This window comes from Danio rerio, chromosome 19, assembly GCF_049306965.1.
Source record: "Danio rerio strain Tuebingen ecotype United States chromosome 19, GRCz12tu, whole genome shotgun sequence".
Taxonomy (NCBI): Eukaryota; Metazoa; Chordata; class Actinopteri; order Cypriniformes; family Danionidae; genus Danio; species Danio rerio.
In genome coordinates this window covers 24,462,310-24,477,812 of record NC_133194.1, presented here as the reverse complement: position 1 = coordinate 24,477,812, position 15,503 = coordinate 24,462,310, and the positions used below count along the sequence as shown (strand labels likewise).

The following is a 15,503-nucleotide window of genomic DNA, read 5'->3' as shown; positions in this document are numbered from 1 at the left end:
GATGTCAAAGAATAATACATCTCTTTAAAAAAACTCTGAAATGTCTCTTAATCTTCTGCTTGGGGATTTAAGTTACATACTTTCCTCTGTAGCTACGTTAAGACTACAGTGTGGGAATGAAAAAGTTTCTATTATACGGTTGCAATCAGAATTATTAAACCCCCTAAATTATTATCCCGTCGTTTATTTTTTTCCCCAATTTTTGTTTAACGGAGAGAAGATATTTTTCAACACATTTCTAATGATAATAGTTTTAATAACCCATGTCTAATAACTGATTTATTTTATCTTTGCCATGATGACAGTAAATATTTTACTAGATATTTTTCAAGATACTTCTATACAGCTTAAAGTGACATTTAAAAGCTTAACTAGGTTAATTAGGTTAACTAATCAGGTTAGGGTAATTAGGCAAGTTATTGTATATCGATAGTTTGTTCTGTAGTCTATCGAGAAAAAAAATATAGCTTAAAGGGGCTAATAATTTTGACCTTAAAATGATTTTTTTATAAAAACTGCTTTTATTCTAGCCGAAATAAAAACAAATAAGACTTTTTCCAGAAGAAAAAAAATTATCAGACACACTTTTAAAATGTCCTTGCTTTGTTAAACATCATTTAGAAAGTATAAAAAAAATCAAAGGGGGTTTAACAATTCTGATTGCAACTGTATATGCAAACATGTTCTCTTGAACAAAGCAATGTTTGACAACAAAATGAGAGAGTAAAAACAAATCAAATCAACATAAAATACACATTTACAACATAAAATAATCATTTCATATCAAAGCAATGCCCTTGTATCAAGTGTAAGTTTTCAGTCAGTTGACATAATTGAAAAACTAAACGTGGCCTCAGTTAAAATACAATAAAATAAAAATAAAAAAACAAGTGCCATATTTAAGATAAATCGTAAATTTCCCACATGAATCAAGCACATTCTAAGGAGTTTATTCTGATTTTTTTTATTAAAAAAAAAACAAGACACATTTATTTCCAATGTCCCTTATGGAAGGAAAAAGAATATGTCACCTTTACATTAATTGATCCCAATGTCTTTTTTATCATCGATCATCATGGAGAAGTGTTGTCCGGGTCCCCTTTCTAAGCCTGTTTTTTCCATGGCTGTGATTGGTGGGCTGTTTCCAGTGCTAGCCTTGTCCGTAGCCACAGTGATAGCAGGAAGCTGGGGCACTCCTCCACTCTGAATGACGGATATTTCATTGTTCCTCATTGCTAAGCCGTTTGTAATAGCTGCTGCGTATCGGCTCCAGAAGTTCTGATCCACATTCATGGCCCGTGCGGCTAAATCCTTCTGAAATGCTTCGCTGAATTTCAAGGCATCACCGCCCAGAAGGGCAATTGGGTTTTCCACAGACAGACGTCTACCTCTACGGGCAGGAGTGTTATTCCACATGTGAGTGCCCATATGCACCTGTAGACAAACACCCATGTTAAAAGGTTATTATTATTTTTGCTTGTTTGAAGCAGACATGTTTATATAGTTGTGATATATAATAATAAATAAAATAAATATTATTTTATAAATAATGTAAATAATAGAAATGACAGCTGTTGAGATGACCACATTTATTTATGTATGTATTTATCTTTACTTATTAATAGATTCAAGCCTTTAATTTGAAGGAAATATAGGAAGAGAGTGGCTACATGACCATAGAAGGATGTCAGAACCAATTCTAGAGAATATACAATACCCCAGTATTTTTATTGAATATGCAAACTGAATTTATGTTTAATTTATTTTTTTAATTTCATTTTTATTTTATTATATTTTATTTCACTATATTTATTTCATTTCTATTTTATTTATTTTAATTTCTATTTTATTTTATTTTACTATCTTTAGTTCATTTTTTATTTAATTTCTATTTTATTCTGTTTTTTTTTAATTTTATTTCATTTTTATTTTTTTAATGTGTGTGTGTGTGTGTGTGTGTGTGTGTGTGTGTGTGTGTGTGTGTGTGTGTGTGTGTGTGTGTGTGTGTGTGTGTGTGTGTGTGTGTTTATTTTACTATATTTAATATTTATTTCATTTTATTTCACTTCTATTTTATTATTTTTTTATTTTATTTCAGTTCATTTTTATTTTATTATATTTATTTTATTTTACTATATTTATTTCATTTCTATTTTATTTGACTATATTTTTTATTTAATTTTTTATTTTATTTATTTTATTTTAATTTGTATTTTATTTTAGTTTATTTAATTTTTATTTTATTATTTGTTATTTTATTTAACTATATTTATTTCATTTCTATTTTCTATTTTATTTTCTATTATATTTTATTTTATTTAATATTTTCTTTTATTTGCGCACACCTGACAATGACAGAATCAATAATAATTACGTACCTTAAGATTACCCTTGGTTGTGAATGCTCGACCACAGACAGAGCAGCCGAAGGGTTTTTCGCCAGTGTGTGTGCGCTCATGGATCTGCAAAGCACTGGCAGAAGAGAAGTTCTTTCCGCATGCGCTGCAGTTGTGTTGCTTAGGGGTCCGTCGTGGTGGAGGTGGTCCAGTGAGTGAGGTGACGCCCGGTATCATCACCTCAGAGCGTGAGGTGGGAGACTGCAGGCCAAATGCAGGGAAAGGACCTTCTTTTAGCATGTATGGTCTACTGCAAATGCTCATCTCCAGTTTCACTGCAGTTGGCAGATTTTTAGTATCCTGTTCAGTAGACCTTTGAACATTTTCTGAGAAAAATAAAAATCAGAATGAAAAACAATTGAACAGGAATTGCAATACAGTGAATTGAATATTAATTCATATTCAATTATCTACATTACAAATACAGATAAGATAGCAAATCTCTAAGATACAGATTTAAAATTGCGTTTTTAAATAAATAAAATATTATTGTTAATAAAATAAATTTTTTTAATAATGTTCTATGAACACTCCTTGTATATCCACGCTTAAACAAACAGACCAGTCCAGCCCAAGACTCAAACCATTAGTTGAGCTATTTTGCGGTGTCAGGCAATGTGTAGCACATCAGTGTTTACACACTTCAGGTGAACTGAATACGGCTTACTTACAGTTGTCTCTGCATATTTACTAATGATGGATGTTTCGAAAAATCACACACTTGACCTTTAAAGTAATTACAGTTACATTAAAAAAAAATAATGAACCTAAAAATGTTTTCCACAATCTGATTTTATTACTTCTTTTCTTTTCTATTACTTATTAATTGCACAACACATTGGCCAGCATAATTTCTATGACATTTGAAGCATAATAAAGAGTTAAAATATGTATTTCTGAGCAGAGGAAAATACTTATTGGTGTGTAATGTTCATTCTTAAATTAAGAAAAGCTTCTGTAGTAGCTTTTACATGGTTAATGTTGTGCTAAAAAGTGAAGCTTGTGCTTAGGCTGTGGGATTCTTGATGGCTATCTTACTGTATATGTCGCTTTGGTCAGTGAGCAATAACTGCTTATGCCAGGAGGGCTTTTCTTACTTCAGTATCCCATACATTAAACATAAAATAAATCATATTTAGTGTATTAAAGCACAAACTTATCAGACACACTGTTTTACGAACTAGAAAATGTGTGGAAAAGCTTTTTTTTAGTGCACAGTGATCTAGGGGTATCGTATAACAGGTTTAGCTTACCATGTTCCTTACTGAAACATTGCACGTTGAAAGGGTTTTCTTTCTTTACTGAAGACTTGATAGGCTGGATTCCTGTTTGATTAAGAGTCACCCCGTTGACTGCATTTGCTGCAGGACAGTCTGTTGATTCAGATTTTACTATAGCTGCTGCCTCTGGGGTTTTAGAAGAGAGGTTCAGAGAGACCGAATGCTCATGCTGTCCCTCAGGTTGACTGTTGGAATAGGTTGGAATGTGAATAGAGCTAGATGAATGTGGCATTAAACTATTTCCCATGCTGTGGTTTTCCATCTCACCAGTGGACGTATGAGGAGCATGAAGATCATTGTCCATAGGGTCGCACCTAACCATCTTTTTTCCATTTGATTGACTGAGATTGATGGATAAGTCGCCCCCTACATTCTGAGATTCTGAGATACTGGATGGAAGAGATGAGATAGGTGGTGGACTATCTGAAAAGGAGCTCAGGGTGTTTTCACTGTTCTCCACAACATCCCCTTCTTCTTCAAATGAAATATCATCAAGACAGTCGTCGTCATAAGTGCTCATGCTGTCAAAACTCTCCATATCTGTGTCTTTCTCGTAGATGGTTTCTGCCAGTGGTGTGTTTGGAATTTGCCCACCCATGTGCATGCGTATGTGCTGCTGTAATACAACAGCATTTGTAAACTTTTTCTGACAGATCGGGCATGAATGCTGAATCCGAAGAGGAGGCTTTGCACGGTGGACACCAAAATGAGTCTTCAAGTTACCTTTTGTTGTGAATGCTCTCCCACAAACCTTGCATTTAAATGGCCTCTCTCCTGTATGGATGCGGTAATGCATCTTCAGCGCACTCTGACAGCTTAGCACACGGTGGCAGATCACACACTGATTGGGCTCCATCATCTTTTTGTCAATGTTTTCCACAAGCTGTTGGAGCTTCGATGTCTCAGATGTTTGCATAGAATCCTGGAGACCACCAAATGGGAACTTGCTCCTGAACTGATCTGAGATGAGTGGTGGAGAGGACGGTTTAATAATGGCTGAAGGAACATCAGTGGACTCGGGTACATTCCCTTTTACAGGTGTTTCTGTCAACATGGACTGCGAAAGCAGGATGTTGGAATTGCTACCATTTCTGATTAAACTGTTTGACGGTAGGTGCACTTCCTCTGTATTGAAACTCTGTGTGATCTCTGCCTCTCTGTTTGATTTAGGGGAGGCTGCAATGGTTGACACATCTGTCTCAGTGCCAGTGGGATTTGGCGACGACGGTGCAAGTTCACCTCTTGCTGGTGATGGCCTGTGTGGAGACCTTTCTGAGGGTGTGCTTGTAAATGAATCACTTAGGCTTTCAATAATTGGTACTGTGGGAGGCAACTGCAGACCAACCGAAGACGGCACTGTTGGAAGGACAGGTTTGCTGTCTAACCAAGTAGGTCCAGCCTTCTCTGGGGGGAAAGACATCCCATAGGGGATCCCAGAGCTAGTGGGGATATTGTCAAGATATTCTGGGACTGGGTACGGGTTCATCTGAACATGAGGGTACTTCTCCTTGTGCCTTTGGAAGTGGACTTTGAGATTTCCTTTTGTTGAGAAACGGTTGCCACAAATGTTGCATTTGAATGGCCTCTCGCCTGTGTGCGAGCGCAAGTGTATCTGCAAGGCACTGTCGCTGCCGAACACTTTAGCGCAGAACCTACACTTGTGCTTAAAGAACGGATCCTCAGAACTAGGCTTGCTGTCAAATATGGAGACACTGGGCAGTTTGCCCTTGCGGTGCTTCATCATAGCAGCCAGTGGGTCTAGTGCACTGGCAGTGGCTGCAATACTGGCCAGTGGATTGGGAAATATGACTCCGTTGGGAGGGCTTTGAGGTAGTAATGGTAGGTTGGCAGAAGGGCTAAGGAGGCTACTCTGGCAAGCTGATAGTGGGCTGGGAGTGCTTACAGATTGGGTGTTACTAACATTAGAGAGGGATCCACTACAGGTGGGCAAGAGCGGAGAAGCCCCACTGTAGCTGAAGAGATGAGGGCTGGAACTTGTCAAGGAAGAAGTTGCACTGTCCAGTGCTCTAGAGCCAATTTGCCCAGTGCTTGGTTGGGAAGACAGCAATGATGGCCTCGCAAGCATAGATGCCTGGGATACAGAGGCCTGCCCATTCACTGTAGAGGGCATGACCCCAGATAATGGGAGTACAGGGGGTGGAGCGATGCCCTGGAAATTGTAAGTGTTAGAGTCAGAGGGTAGGCTTTTCGAGGCAGGATTAAGGGCGGCTTGCGTAGGCTGCCTATTCATTACAGCGACCTGGCTGCGGATCTGCTCAATGAGCTGTAATTGCTGAACCTGCTGTTGCTGCAGTGCCATCAACTGCTCCAAAATCATGGGTATCGCAGCAGAGTTCAGCTTTCCAGCAGATCCTGCACAGTGAATGCTCTGGGAAAACTGAGCAACAGCCACTCGAGTGCTGTGAAGAATCTCCAGGGTCACATTGGTGCTGGGCATGTCATAGTGATTGGTTATAGGTGGGGCGGGGGGCGAGGTGGCATTTTCATCGTCTAGTGGTAGAGGGCTGAGATTCGATGTTTTATGCTCAGGCAAACTTATATCCATTTGTTCGTCCAGGTCAATAATATGGGTTTCCTCAGGCATTTCGTCGACTTTCTCCGCAAGCTCGGAGTTGATTTCACTGGCCTCCATTTCTGCTGAGTCACTCTGGGCGCTAAAGAGGGACTCTGTCGGTGATCCCCGGGAAATGACCTTCTCTTCCTTCTCTTTTACTATGAGCACAGGGGGGTCTTCTGTGCACTTCTGCTGGTGCTCCAGCATCTCAGACCACTTGAAGAATTCAGCACAGCACCGCTCACACACGTGCGTCTCTTCGCCCCCACTGCGGCTCTCCGTGCCGCTGTCCTCCTCATCGCCTCCCCTCAACAGAAGTGCTAGGAGATAAAGACACAGAGAGAAAGCGTGTGAATAGAAATTTCTGAGATGATAGATTTTTCACAGCTATTCTTGGAGGAGTGAACAATATAGATAAACTAAATCAATTGTACCACTTTACCAATTACTGAAAGCCAGCCTCTTTGTGCTCATGCTCCAAAGACTCAGACGATAATTTTCTTTGCACAATCCATCAAATTATGCGACCTATCTATTGAATATACGGGAGCTTAATGAAATTCTATAGGGGATATTGATTTCCAATGTTTTTATACAATTCACAGCTGCACTGTCAGTTGAGGGCAAATTGAGTCTTTGATTGACTAATCTGAACTCTCCATTGCTATCAAACACTCTTATTTCCTGATGAATTTGAAGAACTAATTCCCCCCCACTTGACATTGTTGAGTGAAACAGTTATCTCTCATTGCTAAAGGTGTACAACCTTGACAAAATGCTTTCAGCTTTATAGATGTAAAATGCACAGTTAACTGCAGGGTGTTTCAAAACATCAATTTTATCATTTGAAATAAAAATGATCAAAACAATAAATAAAAAGAAAAACAATATGATTCACAAATCAAATTCACAGTATAACAATATTTAAATAAACCTGTTCAGCTCAAAACAAAGAGTACTGATCATGAAAGTCACAAAAACGATACCTGTCCTAAAATAATACAGCAGCATTTCATTAGATCCTTTTTTTCTGATATTTGCATTTAGATACATCGTACAATATAAAAGGCGTAGATGATGTCAAGTTCAGATAAGGCCTTTTAGGTTATTGGCCCACTGATGAGCGCTTAAGGGGCTGGGTTTAGATAATTTATGCATTAGCTTGAAAGTCTTGGGAGAAAATATACACACAAATAGTTTCACACTAAAAAGAATAAGAGAGATGGCAAAGTGTATGAGTTCAAACAAAAAAGGAACACGTTACTTCCCATATTTTCTGTCTGTACGTGTATGTGTGGTGTGTAGTGAGAGTGTGTGATTTTTTTCTAACTTCCTTTAATTTTTCTTTTCTATTATTTTTATTATTTTATTATTTTCTTTTTTTATATAAATATTATATAATAAAATATTTTTGAATCCCACAAAATGTTGTACGCATCATGCATGTTTTTGTTCTTTTCCAATTACCCTTAAACCTTGATGTAAACACATCAAGTGTGTATGACAGCATTTAAGTGTAAAAGGCAAAAAAAAAAAAAAAAAGAAGTGAGAATGAAAAAGAGAAATGAGTGAGAAGAGATTGACAGAATATTTGAAATTATTTTATGGTCAAGTGATGTTGTGATTTTTCTCAGCTTTTTTGTGAGCCTTCCTCTGAGTAACTACATTGTAGGTCATTTGCTCGTCTAATTCCAGTAACTGTGTGGGTGGTCTGGAAAACTCTTAATACAGAAAGGTGAGAGCAAACTGAAACTGATCTAGTGAGGGGACCAATTAACTTAAGGCCGTGCTACAAATATCTTTAAAATGTTCATAGATTAGTCAGATGGACAGGATTCACTCAACAGTCTAAATAGATTCATCAAAAAACAAAAAACAAAAAAAAAAACAATGGCGGCACCCCAGTGAAAAGACGCACAAAACTGTGTTCATGAGAAAGATATATCAAACTCTTAAATAAAAATAGACATTCTGTGAGGCCCTACTGCATTAGTCACTAGGAAAGATTAAAAAACTAGGGAGATTCCTAGGGTGCTCAGTTGGTAACCGTGGTTTTGTTAGCTAGCTGGATCATTTCGACATGAGACAGACAAAGGTTACAACGTAAGTGTCTTGGGATAATTTTCTCACACTTCAAAAGAGGAAAGCTAAAATGCATTTGGATGACCATTACTGCTAGGGCTTTATGAATGGCATTTGAAAACAAACTGAAAGATGAACAAGGGCAAACACGAAAGTCAAAATGATTGTGTTGACGTCGACAAAATAAGAGAAAACAATCAGCTTAGTACCTATTACGTCTGTGGATAAAACTGAAATCAAAAATTCATGTTTTGTTTTTAATTATGCATGCAATTTAATATTACTTAAAGTATGAAACAACATGTTATGTATGCTTTATATTACTGTAACATCAATTGTGAATGGTTATGTATGATTGTGAATAGGTTATGTGTCTAATTTACTGTAGTTTCTTTTGTTTTCAAATGAAATACTGATGGGCTTACTCTAAAATGTGTGCTTAAATTTATTTTTTTTAAGTTTCAGAATATTCATCATGTTTTATATATATATATATATTTTATAATTTAAAGTTTTTATACAGCTGTGGTTTGCAGTTATGTCTGTTGACAAAGCAGTAATTTTATTTAATTAAAAACATTAAAAGGTAATCCACAGTTTAAACTAGTCTATGTTTTATGTAAATATTTTTAAATTATGCTAATTATTTCTGGATCGGTATTGTTGCACACTCAAATTCTTTAATTACTCTTCTAACAATTCGGGCCTGATGTGAATAAAACTGATCTGAAGAACAATAAACCTCTTTCAGTGTCGGTTTTCAAACCATAGTCTGATTTCTGTTCTTTTAGATCGATCATTGTGTTGCAGTAAATACTTTAACACGATTTAGATGAAGACACAACTTCGACAGCAAACGACACCAAAGTGTGAGGATTTTTCATGTGGGCATGCAAGTTACTTCATTACCATAACAAAAGGAATTATTCTCACGCAAACAGACGAATGTTAAAGGTTTTGTTTGGGTGTTGCAATGGGACACTTTTGTAGGTTTTGAGGATCTTTTATTTTAGTGCTTTGTGAGAAGCACAAATACATTCACAAGTCTAATCAACCGTTACAAGTTATAATGAATAATTTATTTTAAACCGGGTTAAAAAAAATGTAAATATATATATAGCCTACATAAGCTAGCTAAATTAAAAAACGCAACATAAAACACTCTTACACAAAAATAAGGCCAGCATGTGTACAGTTCCTAATTAAGTAAACTGCATCGCTAAAACATGTCCATAAATGCTAAATTGATTGTAAGGAGTTTAACAGAAATTGTTATTTAAACATGTAGAGCATTACGACTGCATAATTTAAGTGGGGAAAGTGTTTTGTTAAATTACGCACACTGTGCATTTGACACGAATTTGCACACATTTGTAGCTCTCATCTAGACACTTTTGGATAAACTCACATTTAGAGGTTTATGATGTACTCTTAAAAAATAAAGGTTCAAATATAATTTTACAATACCGTCACAGGAGAATCGCCATAATAACTTTTTATTCTGTTTTTTAGAGAACACTACTTTGTAAAGGATTACAGAAGACTAACTTTTTTATATCTCTAAAAAACAATTTACTGTTAAAATAGCTCTCTTGAATAGAATAACCATCAGAGAAGCGTTATTTCTAGTGGTGTAAAAGTTTGTCTGGAGTTCTTGTCTCCCTGAACTAAACACGCCGCACGATATGCTTGAATCAAGTTGTTTTTGGTCTCAGATTATGTTCGAAATGTCCATATGCTATACCGTGTTTTCAACAGCACTCGAAATAAGCAATAAAACATCGCCAAATTCTGACAAAACAATCTTGCACTTAAAGAGCACTGTAAAAGACTTGTATTACAATTCACGTACCGTTATCCGGACTTTTGTCCGACTGTGTTCCTTCTTCGTCCGATCGGAGATGCTGAGGTTTCGCCTGCTTTCTTCGGGACATGTCTCTGCGCTTCGCGTCGGCGCTCCGATCTGCAGAAACATCGGACGCAGGCAGTCCCGTACAGTCCCAGGGTCAGTGAATAAGAGATATTAGATGTTGTTACCGTTGTGCAGATTGCGCATGTCGGCGTTATAATGATAGAGGGTCATGTATTACGTTGCGCTGCATGAGGGATTGGCCGCGCGCCAGTAGACACTCTCTCTGGATATGGAAATGAGGGATGGACTGAGTAATTAGCCCGTTTCACTTCCTCACTTTTCCCCCTTTTGCTCTCTGTTCACGTAGGACCACAAACTGGACGCAAACAAGTGCGTCTACAGCTCTGGTGGCACTTCACACGGCGTAAAGTCCATCCGTAGTTTGTTAAACATCACCGTAAGTACGGAAAACCAGTCTTGTCACGCTCGCACGCCTTCTTTTCAAATAAATGACAGTGTGAATAACATTCAAGCACCTCTCAAACAGGCTCTTTACAAGTGTATTGATCTACTTTAAGCATATGCCTCCAGTTTAACCATAGCCCTCCCGCAAACGATGTCGCCTTTACGTTTATGAACAATTGTTTATGTGAATGACGAGTTGTTTTAGCCTATATAAAAGATTCGTCTAATTAAAGATTAGCCCCTAGAGGACCTCGAGATTAAATATTGATGGGCTTTAAATGTAGCATATTATCACAATTTTTCTTTTATCAAAAAAGTTAGATTACAAGTTAGAGTGCGCGTTCGCCTGAGGAGGTCACCATAGCAACAGTAAGCAGCTGAACGCTTTCCTTTGGATCTGTACGGGACAGTATGTCGACAAAACAAGAGTAACGCCATCCTTTTTAATACTTTTCTATACCATCAGTATATCACAAAAGTGTTTTAAAACTTGTCAGGTTTTATGTTTATGCATAACGGGTTGAATGTTTCCGTAAACCTACATGTAACAAACCCCGCGCGTGAAATCCTGAAAGTTACCGAGGAAACGTCGAAAACTCATTCTAAAGATTCGTAGAATGTTAATAAGATTGTTGACAACAAACACTGTTCACTCCGTTCGCTCCTCTCATTCCGCATCATCCATTACTATAGCCCAGTTCATCCCATTCATAACTATGCCCGTTCCTGCAGCTATAGTCCCAAAAGGCGAACGTCTTCATACTGTAGGTACCTGAAACGGGCTGATAATTTGCTGCGAATGTGCCTGTAAAACCCAGCTGAAGTCCTGGAGAAACGCAGGAGGGCTGTTCAGTGTAAGCTTATTGCATTACACGACCACTAGGACATCAGTGAATGGACCTGCCTTTTTTTCTGCTCACCTTTTGCATATCTTCACATGTGTTATGAAACTTTTTCATAAGTGACCAATAATCTCTCATTTTGTGATCCATGGTGGAGGAGCAAGTAAACTTCAGTTATGTGTCTATCATGATATTGAGCTGCTCTCATGGGATCAGACAACATTCACATCTGACCAGTATCGCTGGTGTATAGCGGCCAAAGGGCTCTAAATCAGCGATACATCATTTCCATTACAACACAAGTAGAACAATATATAAGCCTATTGATCGGCGTCTCTGTTACTCTTCTGGTGTAGAGAGATAAGCGCAATATAATTTCGTTTGACCTATCTGTATGGCCAAGTGATGGATTGCCAGGGTAACCGAGGGCTTTTATCACAAAACTCTCCCAATGATGTACTATTGATTGTCCTTAACTAGCTTTTCTGGCAAAAATCAAAAGTCCCTTCCTCGCCATCCTCTTCATTATCAATAAAATTACAAAGTGGTGGGAATTGTCAAAATCCACCCCCAAGGGAAGTCTTTAAAACTGCTGCTGTTATCCCAGCCTTTTTCTGTTATCCATGCAGTGTAGGATTAGGAAACAGGCATTTTAAAAAGAAACAAAGTGATCAGATGAAGACGAGCACCTTGAAGGACAAAATATTAACAATTCTGCATATGGAATCCTTAACGTTTCTTCCTACGGGGATTTTATTTGTTTATTTTTGCTTGTGCAGTTTTTTAATTGTCTTTTTGTTTTATTTTCTCCTCATTTCCCATCTGCTTTCATAAAAATAAGACAAGCCGGATTTAAATGAGCTAATCATGACTTTTTCTCCTCTACATCACCTGGTAATCACAGATTATAGCTTTGCATTTTTTATGATGCACGTTTTAAGTTTTAATTGAAAATAATTGCCTGTCTCATTCAGTGCAGAAAAAAACAGCGTGTCAGTTCAAGCTCGCAATTCAAGAATTGTTTTCAACCGTAAAAAAATAGAAAAATTCCATCCAAGTCTGTGTTTACTGAGATTTATCATTTTCTGTCCATTAAAAGAAAGTCATGTTTAGAATCTTTTCATGGTCCATGCTATTTCTCTGTTCCTTTTAGCCCTGACTGCAGCTTTTTAACCAAGAACATATCCCACAGCTAAAAAACATCTTTCCCTACTCTAAACACGATGAAGAGGGTTTGACTCCGAGTATAAAGCACATCATCACAGATAGATCAACAAATGAAGTGTCAGGGCGAAACTACATGAAGAACAAACAAAGCAGAGACGGGGCAGTGAGATGGACAGATGTGAGATAGCACTGTTCTATGTGCCGAGGGCCTCTGGAAATTTCTGATTGGTTTAATTTACCACATCTAACGCGGCTGCTTCTCAAGTCTGCGACTTTTATCTAATGCTGTGAACCTCTATTGATTTCTCTTCTCTATCTTTAATGCAGGACTGGAGCAAAGAGAGCAAAAAAAGCACTTGCTAAATGGAGGACTACTTTGAGATGGCTGCTATTCTCCGGCTTATTGCCTCCTGTCGGCCATGGTTTCACATGAGGTCCGGGGTGTCAGGTCCGCTTCCACCAATAAAGGCTGTGATTGACATTAGCGGGAGAGACTTGAGCTGGGAAAAGAAACTGAATCTCAATGTATGAGGGGTGAGTCAGGGTCTATTGTGAGGCCAGGTGGACCTGATACATCTAAGGCGAAATAAACGTTTTCAGCCGTGAGATACGGGGTCCCTTGACGGTACCGTGATACAGTATTGTATCTGACTGTATCTAACTTGTGCTTTCCCCTAGAGTGACCAGATGTTCCTGTTTTGCTGGGACAGTCCCATTTTATTGGTATATTATATTTAAAAAATAATAACAATTAAACATAATGTAAATTTTTTTTAAAAGTGAGATTTAATGCTATTTTGACCACTAAACTAGAAAATGTCCCCGTTTTGCATCTGAGAAAATCAAACACACTCAAGAAATAAAGCTACTTATGTTTTTCATTGGGCTGTACCTTTTCATAAGGTATACATTTGAAACTAAACAAATGTTTTTTAAAATCTCAAAGGTATATTCGCAAAAAAAAAAAAAAAAAAAGAGATACACCTTTTTTATATTTTAGGTACTAATATGTACCACTGAGGAACCAATATAGACCTGTACATGTTCCTTTTAATTACATTTTTTATAATTTGTTTTCAGTTTTTAATCTTAGTAACAAACATACAACCAAAAAAAAATTATTTAGCATAAACCTTAGAAGGATCATAGAGTTGGACTTGAATTATATATTTGTAAAAAAAAAAAAAAAAAAACGATATAAATCAATATTTGCACTGCTTATTTTTATTTTATTTTGTTTTACATTTAAGACAATTAAACATTTTCAGACATTAGAGACACAATCTCACAGCTCATGTTCCTTTGTTTTTTTGTTTTTTTTTGTAAACAGAGCAGTCAAACCTAGAAAAAGTATATATCATAAACCTCAAGAGGATCATTGGGTTACACTTGAGTTGTATATTTCTCAAAAAATCAAGAAATTGACCCCAGTTAGCCAAATTCTCTTATGGTGCTAGTCCTTCTCAATTTGAATAACAGAGATCATGTTCAAAATCCAATTCTGCCATGAAGGGGTGTTCTTTTATCACTTACAGTGTATATATTTAACAAAATACTATAGAAATCAGTATTTGTGTTTTTTTTTTTTAGTTTTTTTTTGCAATGTCTCTTGATATCAACCACATGGAAGGATTTCACCCCCATACTTATGGTCATTTACAAACACTTCTGCAGAAGTGCTTCGCTGAATACGTACACAAAGTTTTTTGCTTTCTAAACAACCGTGCAAAGAAGATGTTGCAGTTCTGTTAACACAAGTCGTCATGACAACAGACTATTTTTATGAAAGACAGCAAATTTTAGGCACAAACAGGATATTATGTATTCTATGTTCTCCAGGGAATAACGAGCAAAAACAAGAGTAAAGCCAGTAAAAACAGTAGTTAATTACTGGCTGCAAGTGTGTGCAGCCTGAGATGGCAGAGGGAAGACTTCAGGCGCAAAGTAATTTACTTACATTTATGACCTGAAAAAGAACAGACCCTGCTATTAGCATTTATTGGCATGCTATAGAGGAAAAGCATGTAACGAATGAGTTTAATCTCCATCAGCTCTGATTCTTTGAACGCTTCACAGGAAGTATCTTCTGACATAGGATCCGAAATCTAATCCAAAGGTAAAACTAATGCTGGACATGTCTGTTAGGTGATTTAGAATTATGCAGGACATATTTTAGACAAATGTAATATCTGTACGTTAGTTAGTAGATCAATTTTTAATAATGCAACGTACACTAAGGGTTCTTAGGGGAATATGTTGGGAAGGGCATATATCTTCTTATTGTTAATACTGAAGTTGAAAGCTTCTTTACCTTAGAGTGCACATATTAAATGTTTAGGAGCTGATGACATATAAGGATGTGTGAGATAATAAATCTTTTAAAATTATTTTTTTTAATGATTGTTATTAAGGTCTACAGGTCTTTTTTTTGTGATGTAGTTTCCTGGTTTGTTGCTTTCTTGTTGTCATGTGACAAAAAAGTCTTCCTGGATATTGGTAAAAATTCCGCTGATTTTGACAGTAAAGAAGTATTTTAAATATGACACTTTAGCACAAAACACCTAACTGCTTTTAAAAATTATTATACTATTAAAAAAAAATCATATTTATTTAAAAAATATTTTAGACTACCTAGATTCATTGATTCAGTTTAAACTTAAAACTGTTAAAATTTAATAAAAATGTTTAAAACAAGTAAAATATACAAAGAAAATATAATTATCAAATAATGGGTGAAATTAAGTTTCATTGTGATTCTGCAAAATAGAAATTTTTATGTAAAGTCTACAAAAATGTAAATACAAAAAAAAAAAAAAAGTTTTTGTTTTCTTGTTGTCATGTGAC

At 36.6% G+C, this 15,503-nt stretch overlaps 1 protein-coding gene across 1 annotated transcript; it reads right to left on the bottom strand.

Moving 5' to 3' along the window:
- Nucleotides 1-1,038: 1,038 nt before the first annotated feature.
- sall3b (spalt-like transcription factor 3b) lies at nt 1,039-10,267 on the bottom strand. The gene is made up of 4 exons (NM_001045150.1): nt 10,186-10,267; nt 3,650-6,571; nt 2,379-2,722; nt 1,039-1,434 (listed from the first exon to the last, which is right to left on the bottom strand). Exons 1-4 carry the CDS (start codon nt 10,265-10,267, stop codon nt 1,039-1,041), a joined length of 3,744 nt encoding a protein of 1,247 aa, NP_001038615.1.
- Between the last annotated feature and the right edge of the window lie 5,236 nt (nt 10,268-15,503).

Excerpts from the sequence above, each read along its gene's own strand:
- sall3b (NM_001045150.1), bottom strand. The coding sequence starts at position 10,267 with ATGTCCCGAAGAAAGCAGGCGAAACCTCAGCATCTCCGATCGGACGAA. Across the intron at positions 6,572-10,185 it reads GGACAAAAGTCCGGATAACG|CACTTCTGTTGAGGGGAGGC; the intron begins GTACGTGAATTG and ends TTTATCTCCTAG. Across the intron at positions 1,435-2,378 it reads CAACCAAGGGTAATCTTAAG|GTGCATATGGGCACTCACAT; the intron begins GTACGTAATTAT and ends GTTTGTCTACAG.